Here is a 16,164-nt window from a genome sequence, read left to right as displayed (position 1 = left end):
CATTACTCTGCTCAGTTTCTGCTCAGAGCAAGCTGTGGAGAGGGCGATCCACATGCGCTGAAGATTTCACACTGGAGAGGAGCTGTCTCACTGTGTGTAGAAAATGCAAGGTTGATGGGGACGACTGTGGACACTAACAAAGTCTCAGTAACACACAGGGGAAATGAGAGAGAGCGAGAGAGAGAGAGAGAGAGAGAGAGAGAGAGAGAGAGAAAACATCTGCCTGGGAAAGCAGTAGCTCATATCTGACAGACTGAATCAGAATCTCTTGATCTCTCTCTCTCTCTCTCTCTCTTTAGGATTGCAACGCAATCAGTGTTCACCAAATACACTATATGGGCAAAAATATTGGGACACCTGCTCGCTCATAGTTTCTTTTGAAATCAAGGGGATTAAAAAAGAGTGTGTCCTGCTTTTGTTGGAGTAACTGTCTCTACCGACCAGGGAAGGAGGCTTTCTACTAAATTCTGTCAAACAGTTCAAACACTTCCTGAATCTGTAGACTCCGCCCTTTCCATCGCATTTTATTGGCAGATTGTACATGACTCACATCTGAAGTTACAAGTCCCTGAAGATGGGACAAGATACTTGTCTTTGCCTCTCGTTGTGTCTAACTGGTGGATCTGTGTGTCCGTCATCTGCCTCTAAATTGTAACTGGTGGATTCAGGTATGGGACGTCTGCCTGGCATCTGTAATTGGTGGATTCCTGTGTGAAATCTATGTTTTATGTGGAACTGATGGAACAGTGGACACCCAGAAACCCATCTTCTGCCTCTTGCCATTTATATGCTATATTATTCAATAATTTCTCTGCTTTTGTAGAGCTAAGACTCATTAAACCCATTTCAGCCCCAAAACAACACATGAGGAAAGGTATGTTTTTACAGTTTTTACAGAATTTAAAGAAATTCAGAAATCTGACTTAAATTTTAGATTTAGGATTTTAGAATATCTTCACACAGTGCTCTATATTACATTGGGTCTTACAATGAGGTTTTGTTTCAAGCAGTCTAACTCTGGCAGATCTGCTCTGGGTGTCATTATCTCTAGATTGTCTCAGTGGCAGATTTACATTGGGTCTCACAGTGAGTTTTGCCAGTTTATTTGACTGCAAAGACTGTGAACATGGGTATTGTCTTATATGCAGTGCTTGTAAAGACAAATTTAAGAAGATGAAAAATAATCGAGGAAATGCCCCTGTAGACTCCATAGGGTTAAAATGGCAGAATCAGCCCTGATCCTGATCCACTGGAAAGGTTTCATCTATAGTAAACATGTGTTTAGTAGGCCAAGCTTTGCATGTGGACTGTAGCTATACTTCAACATTGACTTTTGAATATTTTCTTTACTGTGGTATGTCGTTAAACTAAGAGGGGCGCATCAGTTTGCACAATCCAGAGTTTACTGACAAATCAATTCACTGACAATCCATTTACCATTCAACAAAATAAAAAAAATCAGCATCCATATTTCCATCTGAATTTATTCCATTTAACCTATAAAAGTATTAGAGTTTTTGGGATTCTTGCGAAATCTGGCTCCTCAAAGAAGAAATATATTTTAGGGGGTCCCAGAGGACTACTATATGTGGATCCAGCTATGAGAAACTCCTTATTGTATCTCACAGAAATAAACTTTTGGCTCTTTGCAAAGGCTTTCGTCCTTGGAATGGATTCTTGTAAGAGCCTTTTCTTGAAGGCTCCTCAAAGCACCTTTAGAGGTTCACCCACAGCTTCAAACCTAGAAACACTGAGGATCTTGTCCTTTTAACAGTAGCTGCAAGATAACATGTTGGCCATAATACGACCCCACAATTCAGTACAGTACAATATACTGTGTTGTTGCATTCATATAAGAGCAGGTTGGTATGCTGATAACAGCTCAGCTGCAGCGTTCTCATTAATGCACTCTCTATCCCACAATGTGCTTGAACTCAGTCCCTCAGCCTGAGGCAGTGTTAAACGCAGAGGAGAGTACTCATGGCTCAATCTAATGAGCAGAGAGGGACTCTGCTAGTGAAGGGCCATCAGTGTGGAGGGAATGTGTAAGGAGTGTAAGGAGAGGAAGCATAGTCTTATTTGTCTGTGTTTCAACCAGTCTAACTCTGGCAGATCTGCTCTGGGTGTCATTATCTCTAGATTGTCTCGGTGGCAGAGAGTGGAAAGAGGAGTGAGGAGAAAAGGAGGGGATGAAATTGGAAGGTGTGATCAAGGAGGCTCAGTATGTACAAGAAACTGCCTCTGTTGGGCTGCGGTTCTGCTGCCACATTCTGCTTCTGTGATATAACTTATATTTAAAACTTGATACTGTATCATTTATATGATTTGACTTTGGATTTCTCTAAACATCTGCAAAGGCCGGTTATAATACACATAATACGTCATTTTGTGATTCGCTAGAGGGCTTATCTGCAGCTCTGCAGTAACAGGGATGTGCAGTTTAGGGGTGTAATGCAGTCGTTTGGAGAATTCATGGTACTACATGGTAAGCAAAAGACAAAGCATCCATGTGGAGGCCTGATAGAAGACAAAATGCAAAATTCACATTTCGTCCAACAAAAGACTCAGTATCAGTCCAGGTTAGTGCGCCCCCTAAAGGTCGAAAATTCAGTTCTGCTGCGTGTGTAATTCGCCTACAGATCATTTTCCCTATATTAAATAGCAGTGGGTCACAACATACAAAATGTAGATGTCCTTCATGGTTGCCGTGGAAGCAGAAACGTCTCTGATTGGCTGCTTTCTGCATCTACTAAGCCCTGCCTCCTCATGCTTGTTATCCGCCTCCTAATGTACATTTTTAAAAAACGTGCTGGGACGGCGGGAGACCAGCTTATGATGAGGGTGGATGTACTCCTTAAGCCTTTAAACCTTTAGCAAGTGAAGTTTGAATTTACATGGTATTGTGGGAATTGTAGTGGACTTTACTAGTTTCTCCTAGGTAACGTCCTTTGTCGCTCTCTCGCACGTCCGACAGTGGCCTGCATACGCTTGTTTATTTGTTTATACAGTGTTCGCGTAAACACATGGGATGTGCTACATTTACATCTTACTGCTTAATTAATGCACTTGCAGGCTGTACCCACTACCTCAGGGGGGCGCTATAAGGTACAATCTGGAGGAAACTGTAACTTGCGCTACTGTCTGTTCTAAATATATGATAAGAAAACCTAGATGAATTTAATTTTTGGCTTTTTTCCCCTTGTGCCAAACTCGCACTCGCAACCCTGAGGTCCAAACCATCATGTGGATTGAACCATGACTTGCGTAACGCTACATCCCTAGCACAGGCTGATATTGCTATATAATGTTTAACTGAAATACAATACAATGTAATTAAGATTGTATGTTGTTTTTTGTCATTTCAGATTGAATGCTCCAGTATATCGGAGTACTCAGAGAAAATTATCAAAGCTAACCATCTGGACAGCGGTAAGTGTGAAGTTTTATGTGCTTAAAATGAAATCTATTATTAAACAGTCTATTATTTAACTGTGGGAAAACTTAACTTAAGACTTTACTGATGTATAATAATCAATCACCCACTATTAACAGCTTAAAAACATATTTATTTAGATTGAACTTTTTTTATAGAAATGGCTAGTTTATTTTATGTATATTTTCTTTTATTTATACTTGCCTTATTCATGGCCTCCTGTTTCTATTTATTTTACTGTTTTCTATTTCATATTTTCATGTGTACCATTACTTTTATCCGTTTCCTCTTTTTTTTATTCAATTTCTATATGAAGTTTTTGTTGTCTCATTGTTTTGTATTATGCTGTAAAAAGTGGTTAATCCATTAAACCTAAAGAAATTGCTTCTTGTAGTAACACCAATTAAGCTGGGTTTATTCAACTTAAATAATTACTCTGAATCAGAAAGTGTTTCTTTCAATGAACCATGAAACCCAGTTCAATTTCTTGAAGTTATTATGACATAAAATCATTTCTTTAGGTTTTTACAATGTATCTTGTGTTGTGAATCACTTTAAGATGCATAGCAATACATTTTTTATTATTATTATAATTATAGTTGGTGAATAAGAGCCCAGCAAAACCCAAACTCTTAGCTCTTTCACAGTGAAGCTCATCTTCAAACTCAGGGTTGAAAATGAAGAAGTGCTTGGAGATTCTTCAGCTTCACACCGTCACAAAACTTGAAACATCCGTGACATGCACGATTCATCTCGGCAAACAAGCGTAAAATGAGAAACTGATGTGTGTGGTAATTGCAGAGATATCCAAAGACTTTCTTTTTCACCAAGCTGAATCCCTGGAGCAGAGCTGCAGTCCAGCCGGACGACCGGGAGGCTTCATATTTCTTGCTGACAAAGTGTTCCATTACCAGCCAAACTGAATTCAATAACTCCCCACGGATGCTGATCAAACGCTGTTCTGCAAAAATCTGTCCTTTTTTGCAGGGGATGGGTCCAGCTCATCCATACTCCCTCTCTTTCACACTCTCTCTCTCTCTCACACACACACACACAAAAGCTTCTCAGCATGGTCTGCTTGTTGATACTCAGGCAGGAATCTGAAAGCTGCCTCTCCCTCTCTCCAGTGCTTCCAGGCTTTAGTAGTAGTCATGTGTGTGGTCAGCTTTATTTACGTAGAATTCTCTGCTATGTGTCGTAGTTATCACCATCTTTAAAGGGAAGGTAGAGGAGACAGAGCTGCCAGTGGACCAGGTGGACATCATTATCTCAGAGTGGATGGGCTACTGCCTTTTCTATGAGTCCATGCTGAATACTGTCATCTTTGCCAGAGATAAGTGGCTGGTCAGTATGCATGTGTGTGTATGTGTGTGTGTGTCTTTGTGTGTGTGTAAGTGTGTGAAAAAACTGTACAAAAGCCTCAGAACACAGAATGCACCCATTAGATAATTTACCCTTACCACTAGTGCCAATGTGTGGGGCCCAAGCACTGGTAGCAAATTTGAACCACTGGTGCACAGAAGTCATTACAGTTGGGGGTAGAGTGGTGGGCAAGATCCTATTGAGACCTGGATATCAAGCTTGATGTCTATACAATAGTTTCTTACTGTTTTAAGCTGTTGAGGAATTAGTGATTTGTGAGAACTAGACTTTACAAGATATTCGTCATTGAGTCTCAATAAGCAACACTCCAAAATTTTAGGAATTTCAGAAAAATTGAGAACTTTCTTTTTTAAATTTTGTCAGCTTGTAGTTTCTGTATGATATCATATTTTGTGCAAAAATATAAATGATAAATGAGATGTTGAAGTGATATATATTAGTTTTCAGACAATTCAGACCAAATGGTTACACTTTTAACAGACATCATTTAGCATTAATTAATGGCCTCTTCTATCTTTAACAGTGTACTAACAGTGTGCTGAGTTTAATATAAATAACATGGGAGCTTAATTAACTGTTAATAACCTTAATTACTTGGTATAGCTATCTGTTTTTTCTCCACAATAATATTAGTTGACATTCTGCAGTACAAAATAAAATAAGATGTATCAAGGTGATGTATCAAAATAAGATGAATCAATTGATTCCTTGATACATCTTATTTTATTTTGTACTGCAGAATGTCAACTAATATTATTGTGGATAGTCTACATTACTCTAGGAAAGTCTACATTACTCATTACTATTATTAAAAAAAAAATTAAATTCATTATATTCTATGTACTCTTGACACAGGAATAAGCCACATTTATCACATTTAAGACCCAGTCATGCCAAAATAAATAATAAAAAAATAAAAAAACTCAGCCTCAGTTCATTTTCAACCCTTAATGTAAATTGTTAACCTTCCTAAAATATGACTTAAGTACACGTTTGACTTGAGTACACATTACTACCAATTTACCCAATAAACAAGTTGGTCACTTATTTTGTGGGGCAAAGCAAAGTCTACATTACTAATTGCCCTTATTATATAAAAATAAAATTCTTTTTTAAAAATGACAGTTTTTTTATATTCTATGTACTCTTGACACAGGAATAAGCCACATTTATAAACATGTATAAAGTTCTAGTCATGGAAAAATAAATAATAAATAAATTAAAAAACAGCCAAAATCCTGTGATACAAATATTTGACCATATCACCCAGCCTCAGTTCATTTTCAAGCCTTAATGTAAAGTGTTAGCCTTCGTAAAACCAGATGTGCTGGTTTGTCTAGATTTTTGTATTATTATTATTATTTTATTTATTCATAATTGCTCTTATGTGTAACTGGGGCCTTGATCTCAATTTCATTCCACCCCATGTAGCACATGCGATGCAAATGACAATAAAGTCTCCTTGAATCCTTGAACTGAGCAAATTCATGTAATAGCTGAGCTTTACTGAATAAACTCAGAACCAAGCCTCAAACTCACAAGATCACTTTTTTACACCTTTCATGTGTTTTAATGTTGAGGAGTGTCGTACAAGCAAATACTAGCTGGCTTACATTTCTGAACAGTAGTGTGTGTGTGTGTGTGTGTGTGTGTGTGAGGGTGGGTATACATTCCTGACTAGACACTCTGCATTCTTTTTATAGAAACCCGGTGGCCTGATGTTTCCAGACCGTGCTGCTCTCTATATTGTGGCCATTGAGGACAGGCAGTACAAGGACTTCAAGATCCACTGTGAGTGTGTATACACACACACACACACACACACACACACACACACACGAGGGAGAAGGAAAGAGCATTTGACGCGGCTTCATTTCACAGCCACAGCGCTGCGGGCTGTGTGATGATCGATATTACAGTAGAATCATCAAACATCACATCTGAGCAACACGGCTCTGTAAAGCTGCTGCTCTGGGGGAGATTGTCCTCTTTACACTCTGTACACACACACACACACATACACACATATTCTCCTAACAGAATCCAAGTTGTAACGCCTGTCAGCTATGGGACAGCAGTGGGAAAACAACAGTGGGAGCTGCTGCTGCTGCTGCCTTGTCAGGCCAAGAACACTGGGGTAAGTCACCCAGACTTTTAACAGTGGACGTCCCCTGGGTGAGACAGGACTATCACAACAGCATGACAGGGTTTCATCAGCATATGTTATACAGGGTTATCAGTGTAATGGTGCTGGCATGCAAAACCTTGTATCTCCATTTTGGCCATTTTCACTTTTTGACATACAGTACTTTAAAACTTGCTTGTTGTTTGGTAAAGTTGATGGATATACATGGTTTTTATGTGACAGCGACAATATACAGGGTATACTGTCCAAATATCTCTAAGAAGCATAATGTTAGATTGAGAACATTAATACAATCACATATTCCATCCTTTGGGGGTGTAAAAAATATCTCTTTATCGAACATAATATTGTGATATTATGTTTTGTAATACTGTATCGATTGTTAAAAACACAGTATTGATTTTTAATTAATAGTTTACATGTAAAGATTGGTGGCAGACAGTGGATAGCAGTGTTGATCCCACTTGTCTGATTGGATAAACAGTAAACTTTTCTTTTGCTCAGATTTTTGTGGTCTGACAGTTTTCCTGAAACTATGATATGTACATACAATAATCATGGACATGAATGTCATGCCAATACTAGGAATTAAATTTAATTTCTTTGAACTTAAGAATAATTTAATAAGTGAAAATATATATCTTTAATAGAAAAAAAGTTGAATTTGGGGGGGGGGTTGGGTTCTGAAATCAGCACTAGGGTTGCAACAGTATTAGATTTGAACAATATGATAACCCTCTTAGAAAATATCTTGCTTTTATGGTATTACAGTACACAGCATACAGTATTTCACTATTCTTCTTTCTCTTCTTCTTCTTCTTCTTCTTATTATTATTATTATCAGATACAGTGACCCTCAATGGAATGAAAACAGAAGGATTTTGATTAAACAAATGCACACACACACACACACACACACACACACACACATATATATATATATATATATATATATATATATATATTCAATTTTCATACCATGGTATAGAGAGTACGCACATGTCGCCACAGGTGGCTAGAGTCACTGCAGTTACACCCATTGAGTGAAAAAAGCCTGGCTGAGTGGCAGCCTTATCGGTCAGTGTAAATGCCACTAAAACACAAAACATCACAAAAAGACCTGTTGAATGATTGACGGATTAACTGATTCTGCAGGAATCTGGAGCACTTATTTTACAAACTTCCGAAAACTCAAGAAAAGAAAAGCTACTGGAAGCCAGACACCAAAACATGTGGGAGGTCACTGATTGGTGAAGTCACGCTCTAAAAACAGGTGGGCAAAAAAACAAGCCCACCATAGTTGCGAGCAAGCAAATGAATCAGTCTACTAGATGTGCCTGAAAATATTGGATATCTCCTGGAACACTCCTAGGTTCATTCACTTAACTGTGCTCTCAGATATGAGGCTTTACCCTCTAAACATGTGTGATTTGAGCCTCAGTTAGCTGGACGTTCCTGGCTACACATCAGGGTCCATGGACCATTGGTCTTGGCTAGTTTGTATGGATTACTGTCGAGTCCAACTGCCTTTAACTTGAGCAGATAATGGCTTGTTTCCTTCCCGGTTTGGTCGGTTTCAGTTTGCCACTCAGTTCGACTAAAGGGGGCATGTTCCAGTAGAAATGTGCTGTCAATGCATATCCTCTACACCTAAAACTGGTATACCGCTGTAAGGTCACAATTATACATACAGGGCCACAATAATACATACAGCACAGCTAATATTTCATTAGGTGTCCCTTAGCAAGTAGCACCCTGACCAGATACTTTTGGTGGCCATCAACAAGCATCCAGTATAATTGACCACTCTCTTTTTGAGGAATTGTTAGAGCTCAGTTAAATTACTTATAGTCATAGTCCACATATCTTCAACGGTGTTGAGGTCAGGACTTAATGTTAGCCTGCTTTATCCATCCTCAGCCACCTTTAATGTGTTTTTGAGGTCCCTGTCCTGTTGTAAGACCCAATTATGTCCAAGTTACCACCGTCTAGCTGATAGTTTGAGGTCATGCTAAAGAATTCTGAGGTAGTTCTCTTTCTTTATTATAAATAGCCCCAGAGAATGACGCTCACTCAGCCCCAGAAAAGAACAGCCTAAAGAAGTCTTTGAAAGCCCAGTACTTCTATGGCATCAATGTCCTTGCTGAGTGTATGTAAACTTCGGACCACTATTGTATGTTACCCTACCCTACAACTATCCAGCTCCATCAACATGCTGTACTGGACACTTGTTTAGCTTAGTCAGGAAATATTATACTGTAGACATGCTGCAGAAAACTGCCTGAACAGCCTGAAATTCAAATGTCTCTGAGATGATGTATTTTATCACTTCTGGGTGAGTACTTTTTGTAAAAAAAAAAAAGCTTCACACATTTGCATTCATGAATAATAAGAACAGTGCAGACACAGATATGGCAGGTCCTGAATCAGTATGCAGGGCTAGCACCAGTTTTGAAATATGCTTTGAGGTGAAGTCCATATCACAAGCAACATAATACAATACCATATGATGCTAAAAGACCCCACATATGCAAATATGTTTAATGCTACACTTGCTACATAGGTAAAGGTGCCACAAATGATGGATGTAAAGGTTACAAACATGGTTCTTAACGGAACCATAAGTGGTTCTTCAATGGCATTGCTCAGAAAAGCCTTTGTGCCAGCTATAAAACTGCAATTTCTGTCTACCCCCCTCCCTCTCCACTTACATACCTAGACCCATCAGCCTACCCACCAACCTGAGCACCCACCCACCAAATTACACACCCTCACACCCACCCACGGACCAACCAACGAACCAACCAAGCAACTAACCCTAATACTTGGTAGGTTGGTAGCTAGGTAGGTAGCGTTAGCTTATTGATGGTGTGGTAAGCTGGTGAATCCACCAGCTTACCCCCACATCAATCAAGCTAACCCTACCTAACTACCTACCAATCTACCAAGTATTAGGGTTAGTTGCTTGGTTGGTTCGTTGGTTGATGGGTCTTTAATGACAGCTAGTAAGAAACACTCACTTCATCACATACTAACCATCTCTTTAAAGCAACAGTATGTAGCAATTTAGCCTTGTGTCTTTACCTTTCAGCCTTTCTGATGTTACACTGACTGTAACAGGGAGAGTGGCGCCTCTGTCACTGCCACATCAGGTGCTATTGCTACTGCACTATGGAACTTTGGTAGAGGTGCATGAGACCTCTCGCCAAAGCTAATGCTTCAGAACTGAGTCATATTTGTGTAAAATCCTATATTATTACTCTATTGTCTCAGTCCACATACTTTTGTCACTTCTATCCTCAACAAATGCATGTGATCAGCTGTCCATAATGGGGCGCTCGAGGCACAATGAATAATTTTACACTACACAACTGTAGGGGGAACCCAGGAGCAAAACAAATACCATTTCTTACATAATGCTCCTTTAAACGGCTCTAAGTGCATCCATATACCAATACCGATATGTGTGGGGAACACTCACAGCAAGGCCTCTCCTGAGTCGTGCACTTCTTAGGGCATTTTGATCCTTCCGAAGTGTTTAGATTTCTCAGAGGAAAGGTAACTAAGTGATTCATTACTCTGTCTCTGTCACTGATTATGTCTGGACCACTGATCTGAGGCTGGAAGAGATTTCACACCCTGGCTGCCAACTAAGTGCTTCGGTAACATGGATTCCGACTAGCGTGTGTCTGTGTCTGCAGGGTGGGAGAACGTGTACGGCTTTGACATGACCTGCATCAGAAATGTCGCAATGAGAGAGCCACTGGTGGACATAGTGGACCCCAAGCAAGTGGTGACCAACGCTTGCTTAATCAAAGTACGTTTCTCTTCACTTTTTGCTTCATTCATACGCATTCAAGTTCAGGCCTGGATCATGAGCACTCGAGGAGCTCTGAGTGTGTGTTTTTAAAAGTTAATAAATAAAGGCTGCACATTACAGTGTTTTGCCTGATCATTAGTTCCCTAACGAAGCATGGCTGCTGTATAATGATCCATAGAAATGAAATCTCATTTCACAATGAAGTGCTGGATAATGGGCTGAGAGGGATGATGATTGGCTTGATCGGGTTCATTTGAATTCATGCAAGGAGGTCTGAGTCTCTAAGGGGTTTCGAGCAGCTCACAGATGTACAAATGTACGAATCTCAGTCCCTGTTCATGATCTGATAGACGTGCCCAATGTAAACATGTACACTGTATGTACAAATGTTTGTGGACACCCCTTCTAATGAATGCATTCAGCTACATTAAGCTGCACTCATTGCTGGCACAGATGTGCAAATGCACACACATACACAGCTTGTTAGTCACTGCAGAGAAGCACTGCCAATAGAATAGGACTCTCTGGAGCAGATAAACATTAACCTATTTGCTCCATGTTGCCTAATGCCAGGTGTGGTCTAGATGGGTATAAAGCCCCCCAGCATTGAGCTGTGGAGCAGTGGGACTGTGTTCTTTGGAATGATGGATAGTGCTCCATTCAATAGTTTTGGGATGAGTTGGATCACTGGGGTTGAGGTGGGTGATGATTATCCAACATCCTGACCTTGCTAATGCTGTTGTCGCTGAATGCAGTCAAATCCTCGCAGCAATGTTCTAAAATCTAGTAGAAAGCCTTCTTCTCTGGACAGTTGAGAGAGCTACTCCAACAAAAGCAGGATAGATTATTTTTTAATACCCCTGAATTGAGAAGAAACTATGCATGAGCAGGTGTCCCAATACTTTTGTCCATAACATGTATTTTGTCAAAGTCACCCCAAAAAACTTTTTTTTCACTTTTTGACATAATTTGAAAGTTTTTTACAATGACTTGCATTAAAAGTGAATAAGGTATTTTTTTCCTTCTGCTGTAAAGTTCCCATATTGGAGATGGGAGGAGATGCCACAGCGACGGCTGGCTAACAGCTGGGCTTATGACCAAGACTGCGTTTGAGCTTGCTGTAAAAAGTGCACATTATTCGGCCACGCCCACTTCTTTGGTTTGCGTCCTTGTTTTCTTTAAAAAAAAATTTAGGTTTATATTTTCCTTTAATGCTGCAGCAGCGCCCTCCTGTGGTCACAATCAGTCATTTTTTAGAAATGTACGATAAATGCCTAATAATTTATATGAATGAGATCTGTGACCTCACAAATCCTCACAGCAGTGCTCCAAACTCTTTTAGAAAGCCTTCCTCCCTGGATAGTTGAGAGAGTCACATCATCAAAAGCAGGATACTCTTTTAATCCCCTTGATTTTCAGAAACAACTATGCACGAGCAGGTGTCCCAATACTTTTGTCCATATAATGTATTTTATCAATGTCATGCACAAAAACCTTGCATCTCCATTTTTGCCTTTTTCCCACTTTTTGGGATAATGTAAATCTGTCAGTTCACCTGCAATGAAATCGTTTTCCATCGACTTCAATTGAAAGTGAAGAAGGTATTTTTCCTTCTGCTGTAAAGTTGCCGTTTTGGAGATACGAGGTTTCTGTCCAACAGCGGCAATATGTGAATAGAAGGATATTTGAGTGTGCTTTTTCCATTTCACTGTCCTTGTCTGCAGATAGAACAGTGCTGTGCATGCCAATTCAAGTCTAGACTAAGGAGTGCGTTGTGTCCTCCACTAACCTTCCACAGTGGCTTATTAGATTGTATTGTTTTAGCCTCTGCACATTTATTCGAATGTACGACAGATTAACGGAACCCAAGGTGAGAAACAATTGACTTGTTTGATTTTTGTGGAGGGTTGAATTGATTCAAAAAGTCTCAAATAACCTTTAATTCCCAAAATAAATTGAACATTGGATTCAGTTACAAAGAGATGTGCAGTCTGATGTGGAAGGGAGAGCGAGTGAGGCTAAGAGTGCAGTAATAAAGGAGAGAGAGAGAGAGAGAGAGAGAGAGAGAAAGAGAGAGAGCAGATTGTTTTGCTTGTGTGATAAACTGTCAAGCACTGTCAAGATGGACTCAGTGGTTTGGGCAGATGATAAGACCTGATTGAGCTGCTATAAACATCTCTGATCATGTCCAGGCTTCTCCTAGGGCTGAAGAAGAGCAGCCTGGTGTCCTTACTGCAGCATTAGCGTACTGACATTTCAGACAGACACAGAGACGAGTGCAAGCTTTTTTCTCGTAAAAGCTCTCTAATAGAGATGAATGCTTTCGTCCAAATGATTTTGGTGCCGTCGTGTCTAGTGTTTTATGACTGCTCTGTGTTCTTCAGGAGGTGGACATCTACACAGTGAAGCCAGAGGACCTGGCCTTTACCTCAACCTTCTGCCTGCAGATCCAGAGGAACGACTATGTTCACGCCCTCGTCACCTACTTCAACATCGAGTTCACCAAGTGTCATAAGAAGACAGGCTTCTCCACAGGTGCTGTACTCTAATCCCCTGTGGTTCTGTAATGACCAGCCTGGTTTGCTTCACTTCACTTTAGACTAGAGCTTCAACCACGGATGTCCAGGGCTGGTCCGGACAGCTATCGGCTGTTTGAAGCCTGAGCTAGTCCTGATCCTTTGTTTTTACCGCTGTGTTCTTTTAGAGTGCTCTTAGGAGTGTTCTAGGTTCTGTTAACAGACTTTATCTGTTCTTAGAAGGTAAAGGAACTGTTCAATATCTGTGGTTTTAGTGATTTGACTGCGTTTGAGCTCCTTTTCTTACAGATGTTTGCCACCGAAACGGTATGAGGAAATTATGTGGGCATTTTATGGTTAGGCTTATCATAGCCCATCTCCCACTTTTAGCTCCCTCCTTTGCTTAATTTGGGCATTAATTTATTCTAACTTTAGTATGTATAATTTTTTATTAACTTAAATAATTAAGAATCTGGAGTTTGCTGAGTTTGAAATCCGAACATTAATTTAAATATCTGAATACTTCTGTGTATTTGTGTCAACTACATCAACTGCTGATGACTGTCATTGTGGCTAGGTAACTTAACATTCTTGCTAAGCTAACCAACAGGCTGGATTTGGTCTCAAGTCAGGCTCAGATTCAAAACTTGATGCCTTGGGTTACGTTCCCACTGCAGGTAAAGTGACACAAATCCAATTTTCTCACCAAATCCAATGTTTTTCGGCTCTTTTATAGTGTGATCTATAGCTAACACTTCACTCTCCTAAACCGACACACATGCGCAAAAGAGCAGTGCTTCACTGCAGGGGCAGTGGTGGCTCAGCGGTTAGAGCACCGGGTTATCGATAACAGGGTTGTGGGTTCGCTTCCCGGCCTTGGCAAGCTGCTACTGTTGGGCCCTTGAGCAAGGCCCTTGAGCAAGGCCCTTGAGCAAGGCCCTTGAGCAAGGCCCTTGAGCAAGGCCCTTGAGCTGGCTGCCCACCGCTGTGTGTGTGTGTGTGTGTGTGTGTGTGTGTGTGTGTGTGTGTGTGTGTGTGTGTACTCACTGCCCCTAACACACGTGTGTGTGTGTGTGTTCACTACCAGATGGGTTAAATGTGGAGGACACATTTCGCTGTACAGTGACAAATACGTGTACCTTTACATGGAGTTTCAGTTTCATCTCCATCAGCTGGATTTATCACTGAAACTGAGCTCGCTGTAAAAAGGGCTTGATATTCAGTCACGGCCACTTCTTTGGTTTGTGTCCTTGGTTTCTTCAAACTTGTTTTTTTTTTAGGTTTTTAATTTTCCTTTGATGTTGCAGCAGCGCCCTCCTGTGGCCGTGCCCATCTTTTGGACTTTCTCCAATGCCAGGTTTTACATAACTGATACCTAACCCCATAGTTCAGAGGCAGTACTTCAAATGGTTAATGTGAAAACACAAATTTCTTACAAGAATAAAAAAAACACACAAAACACAAGAATGGTAACAATGAACCAGGATACGTAGCGGATATGTATCACATTTCCTCAACGGATATGTATCAGAAAATTTCCTCAAACACAGAGCGTCACCTCGCTATCCCTCACTGCCGTCGCCCATGTTTCTGTCTCTTTTGTTGATGTAAAATTTGGGTGAACTCTGATCTGTCGCTTCAGAGTGAGTGGCATTGCTGCGTATCGGATATGTAGCGGATTTGAGTACCACATATGAAAGTGGCTCATTCGGGCCTCTTTTACCTGCGGTGTGACCGTAGCCTTGGTTCGGCTCAGGCTGTAATGTTTCCAGCTTTGCTTTAGACCAGACGTATCAGACTCCAGGCTCAGACTCAAGCTTGAGTTGAACTCAGAGTGAGAGAAAATGCAGGACACTAATCTCTGCTGAGCTGTGCCCTTCCAGAGTGTAGCACCCTGCTTATACAGCTGTTGGTTTGGGCAGACGCAGCAGCTTTCTGCCCGCCGGACAAAGTGTGAGCAGCTGGAACTCCTCCAGACTGATGCTACGTTTACAGTCATAGATGGAGGCACTTATCATTCTGGGATAAGCTAGGAGGACAAAAAGGCATAAAAGATGTTTCCTTTTCATGTATTTGGAAGAGGACAGGCAGCAGTGAATTGCGGTGAAGCAGTGTTGCCACCTTGTGGCGCTATGTAGGTTTAGCAGTATGGCAAGTCTCTTTTATTTTAAAGGTCTAGATGTCTGTTTTCTCCATTGATTAAATGTCATTCGTTTTCAGGGCCTCTGACAGTCCTGAAGACCATGCGTCTTATCAAACGTATAATCTAAGATTTAAATGAAGCTGGACACTGCCATTGATTTCCAGTCTTATCCTGTAAGGCATATGTAGCAGATAGACACCTTGTTTCCTAAACGATGTGCCTTCTGTAGGAAAAGACAATGCAGCTGAGCTGCGCTGTAGTTCAAAATGGGTAAATCTACAGCAGATCGAGAAAAAAAAAACTGCTTAACTTCAATGGAAGTCAAGGTCAAATTTCCACATGTGGTCTTGGAGCATTACTATTGGTCCATTCATCATGACAGTTTGAAACAATGTGAAGAACAACTACCAAATTTTAAATATCTCAGAAGCTCAAAGAAGGAATGTCAAGATCAAAAAATGGAAATACAAGATTTGTGTTACAGTGATGATATTTTAATTAAGTAAATTTTAAGTAAATTTCAGTCCAGTCCAGTATTGTTTTACATGCAGGTGCTAATGGATCACTTGCATTTCAGTATGTTTTACTATCTAAAATAGCTTGCGAATAATATTACAGTGAACTTTAATATTAAAGAAAATATCGTAAAATCTGGACAACCTGTTTTGCTGATTGATTGATTTCCCAAATGACAGAAAGTAAAAACAAAACTCTCTCTCTCTC

The 16,164-nt window shown here is 40.3% G+C and overlaps 1 protein-coding gene across 2 annotated transcripts in view; it reads left to right on the top strand.

The window, feature by feature from the left end:
* LOC140575020 (protein arginine N-methyltransferase 8-B) overlaps window positions 1-16,164 on the top strand; it is a 36,854-nt gene that overhangs the window by 12,876 nt on the left and 7,814 nt on the right. For both annotated transcript variants that reach the window (XM_072695141.1, XM_072695140.1), the window contains exons 4-8: window positions 3,366-3,429; window positions 4,635-4,777; window positions 6,520-6,607; window positions 10,664-10,779; window positions 13,167-13,317. In XM_072695141.1, the coding sequence (XP_072551242.1) occupies window positions 3,366-3,429; window positions 4,635-4,777; window positions 6,520-6,607; window positions 10,664-10,779; window positions 13,167-13,317 (562 nt within the window). The remainder of the gene's footprint in view (window positions 1-3,365; window positions 3,430-4,634; window positions 4,778-6,519; window positions 6,608-10,663; window positions 10,780-13,166; window positions 13,318-16,164) is intronic.

This window comes from Salminus brasiliensis, chromosome 13 (assembly GCF_030463535.1).
Source record: "Salminus brasiliensis chromosome 13, fSalBra1.hap2, whole genome shotgun sequence".
Lineage (NCBI taxonomy): Eukaryota > Metazoa > Chordata > Actinopteri > Characiformes > Bryconidae > Salminus > Salminus brasiliensis.
This window is presented reverse-complemented; position numbering and strand designations above follow the sequence as displayed.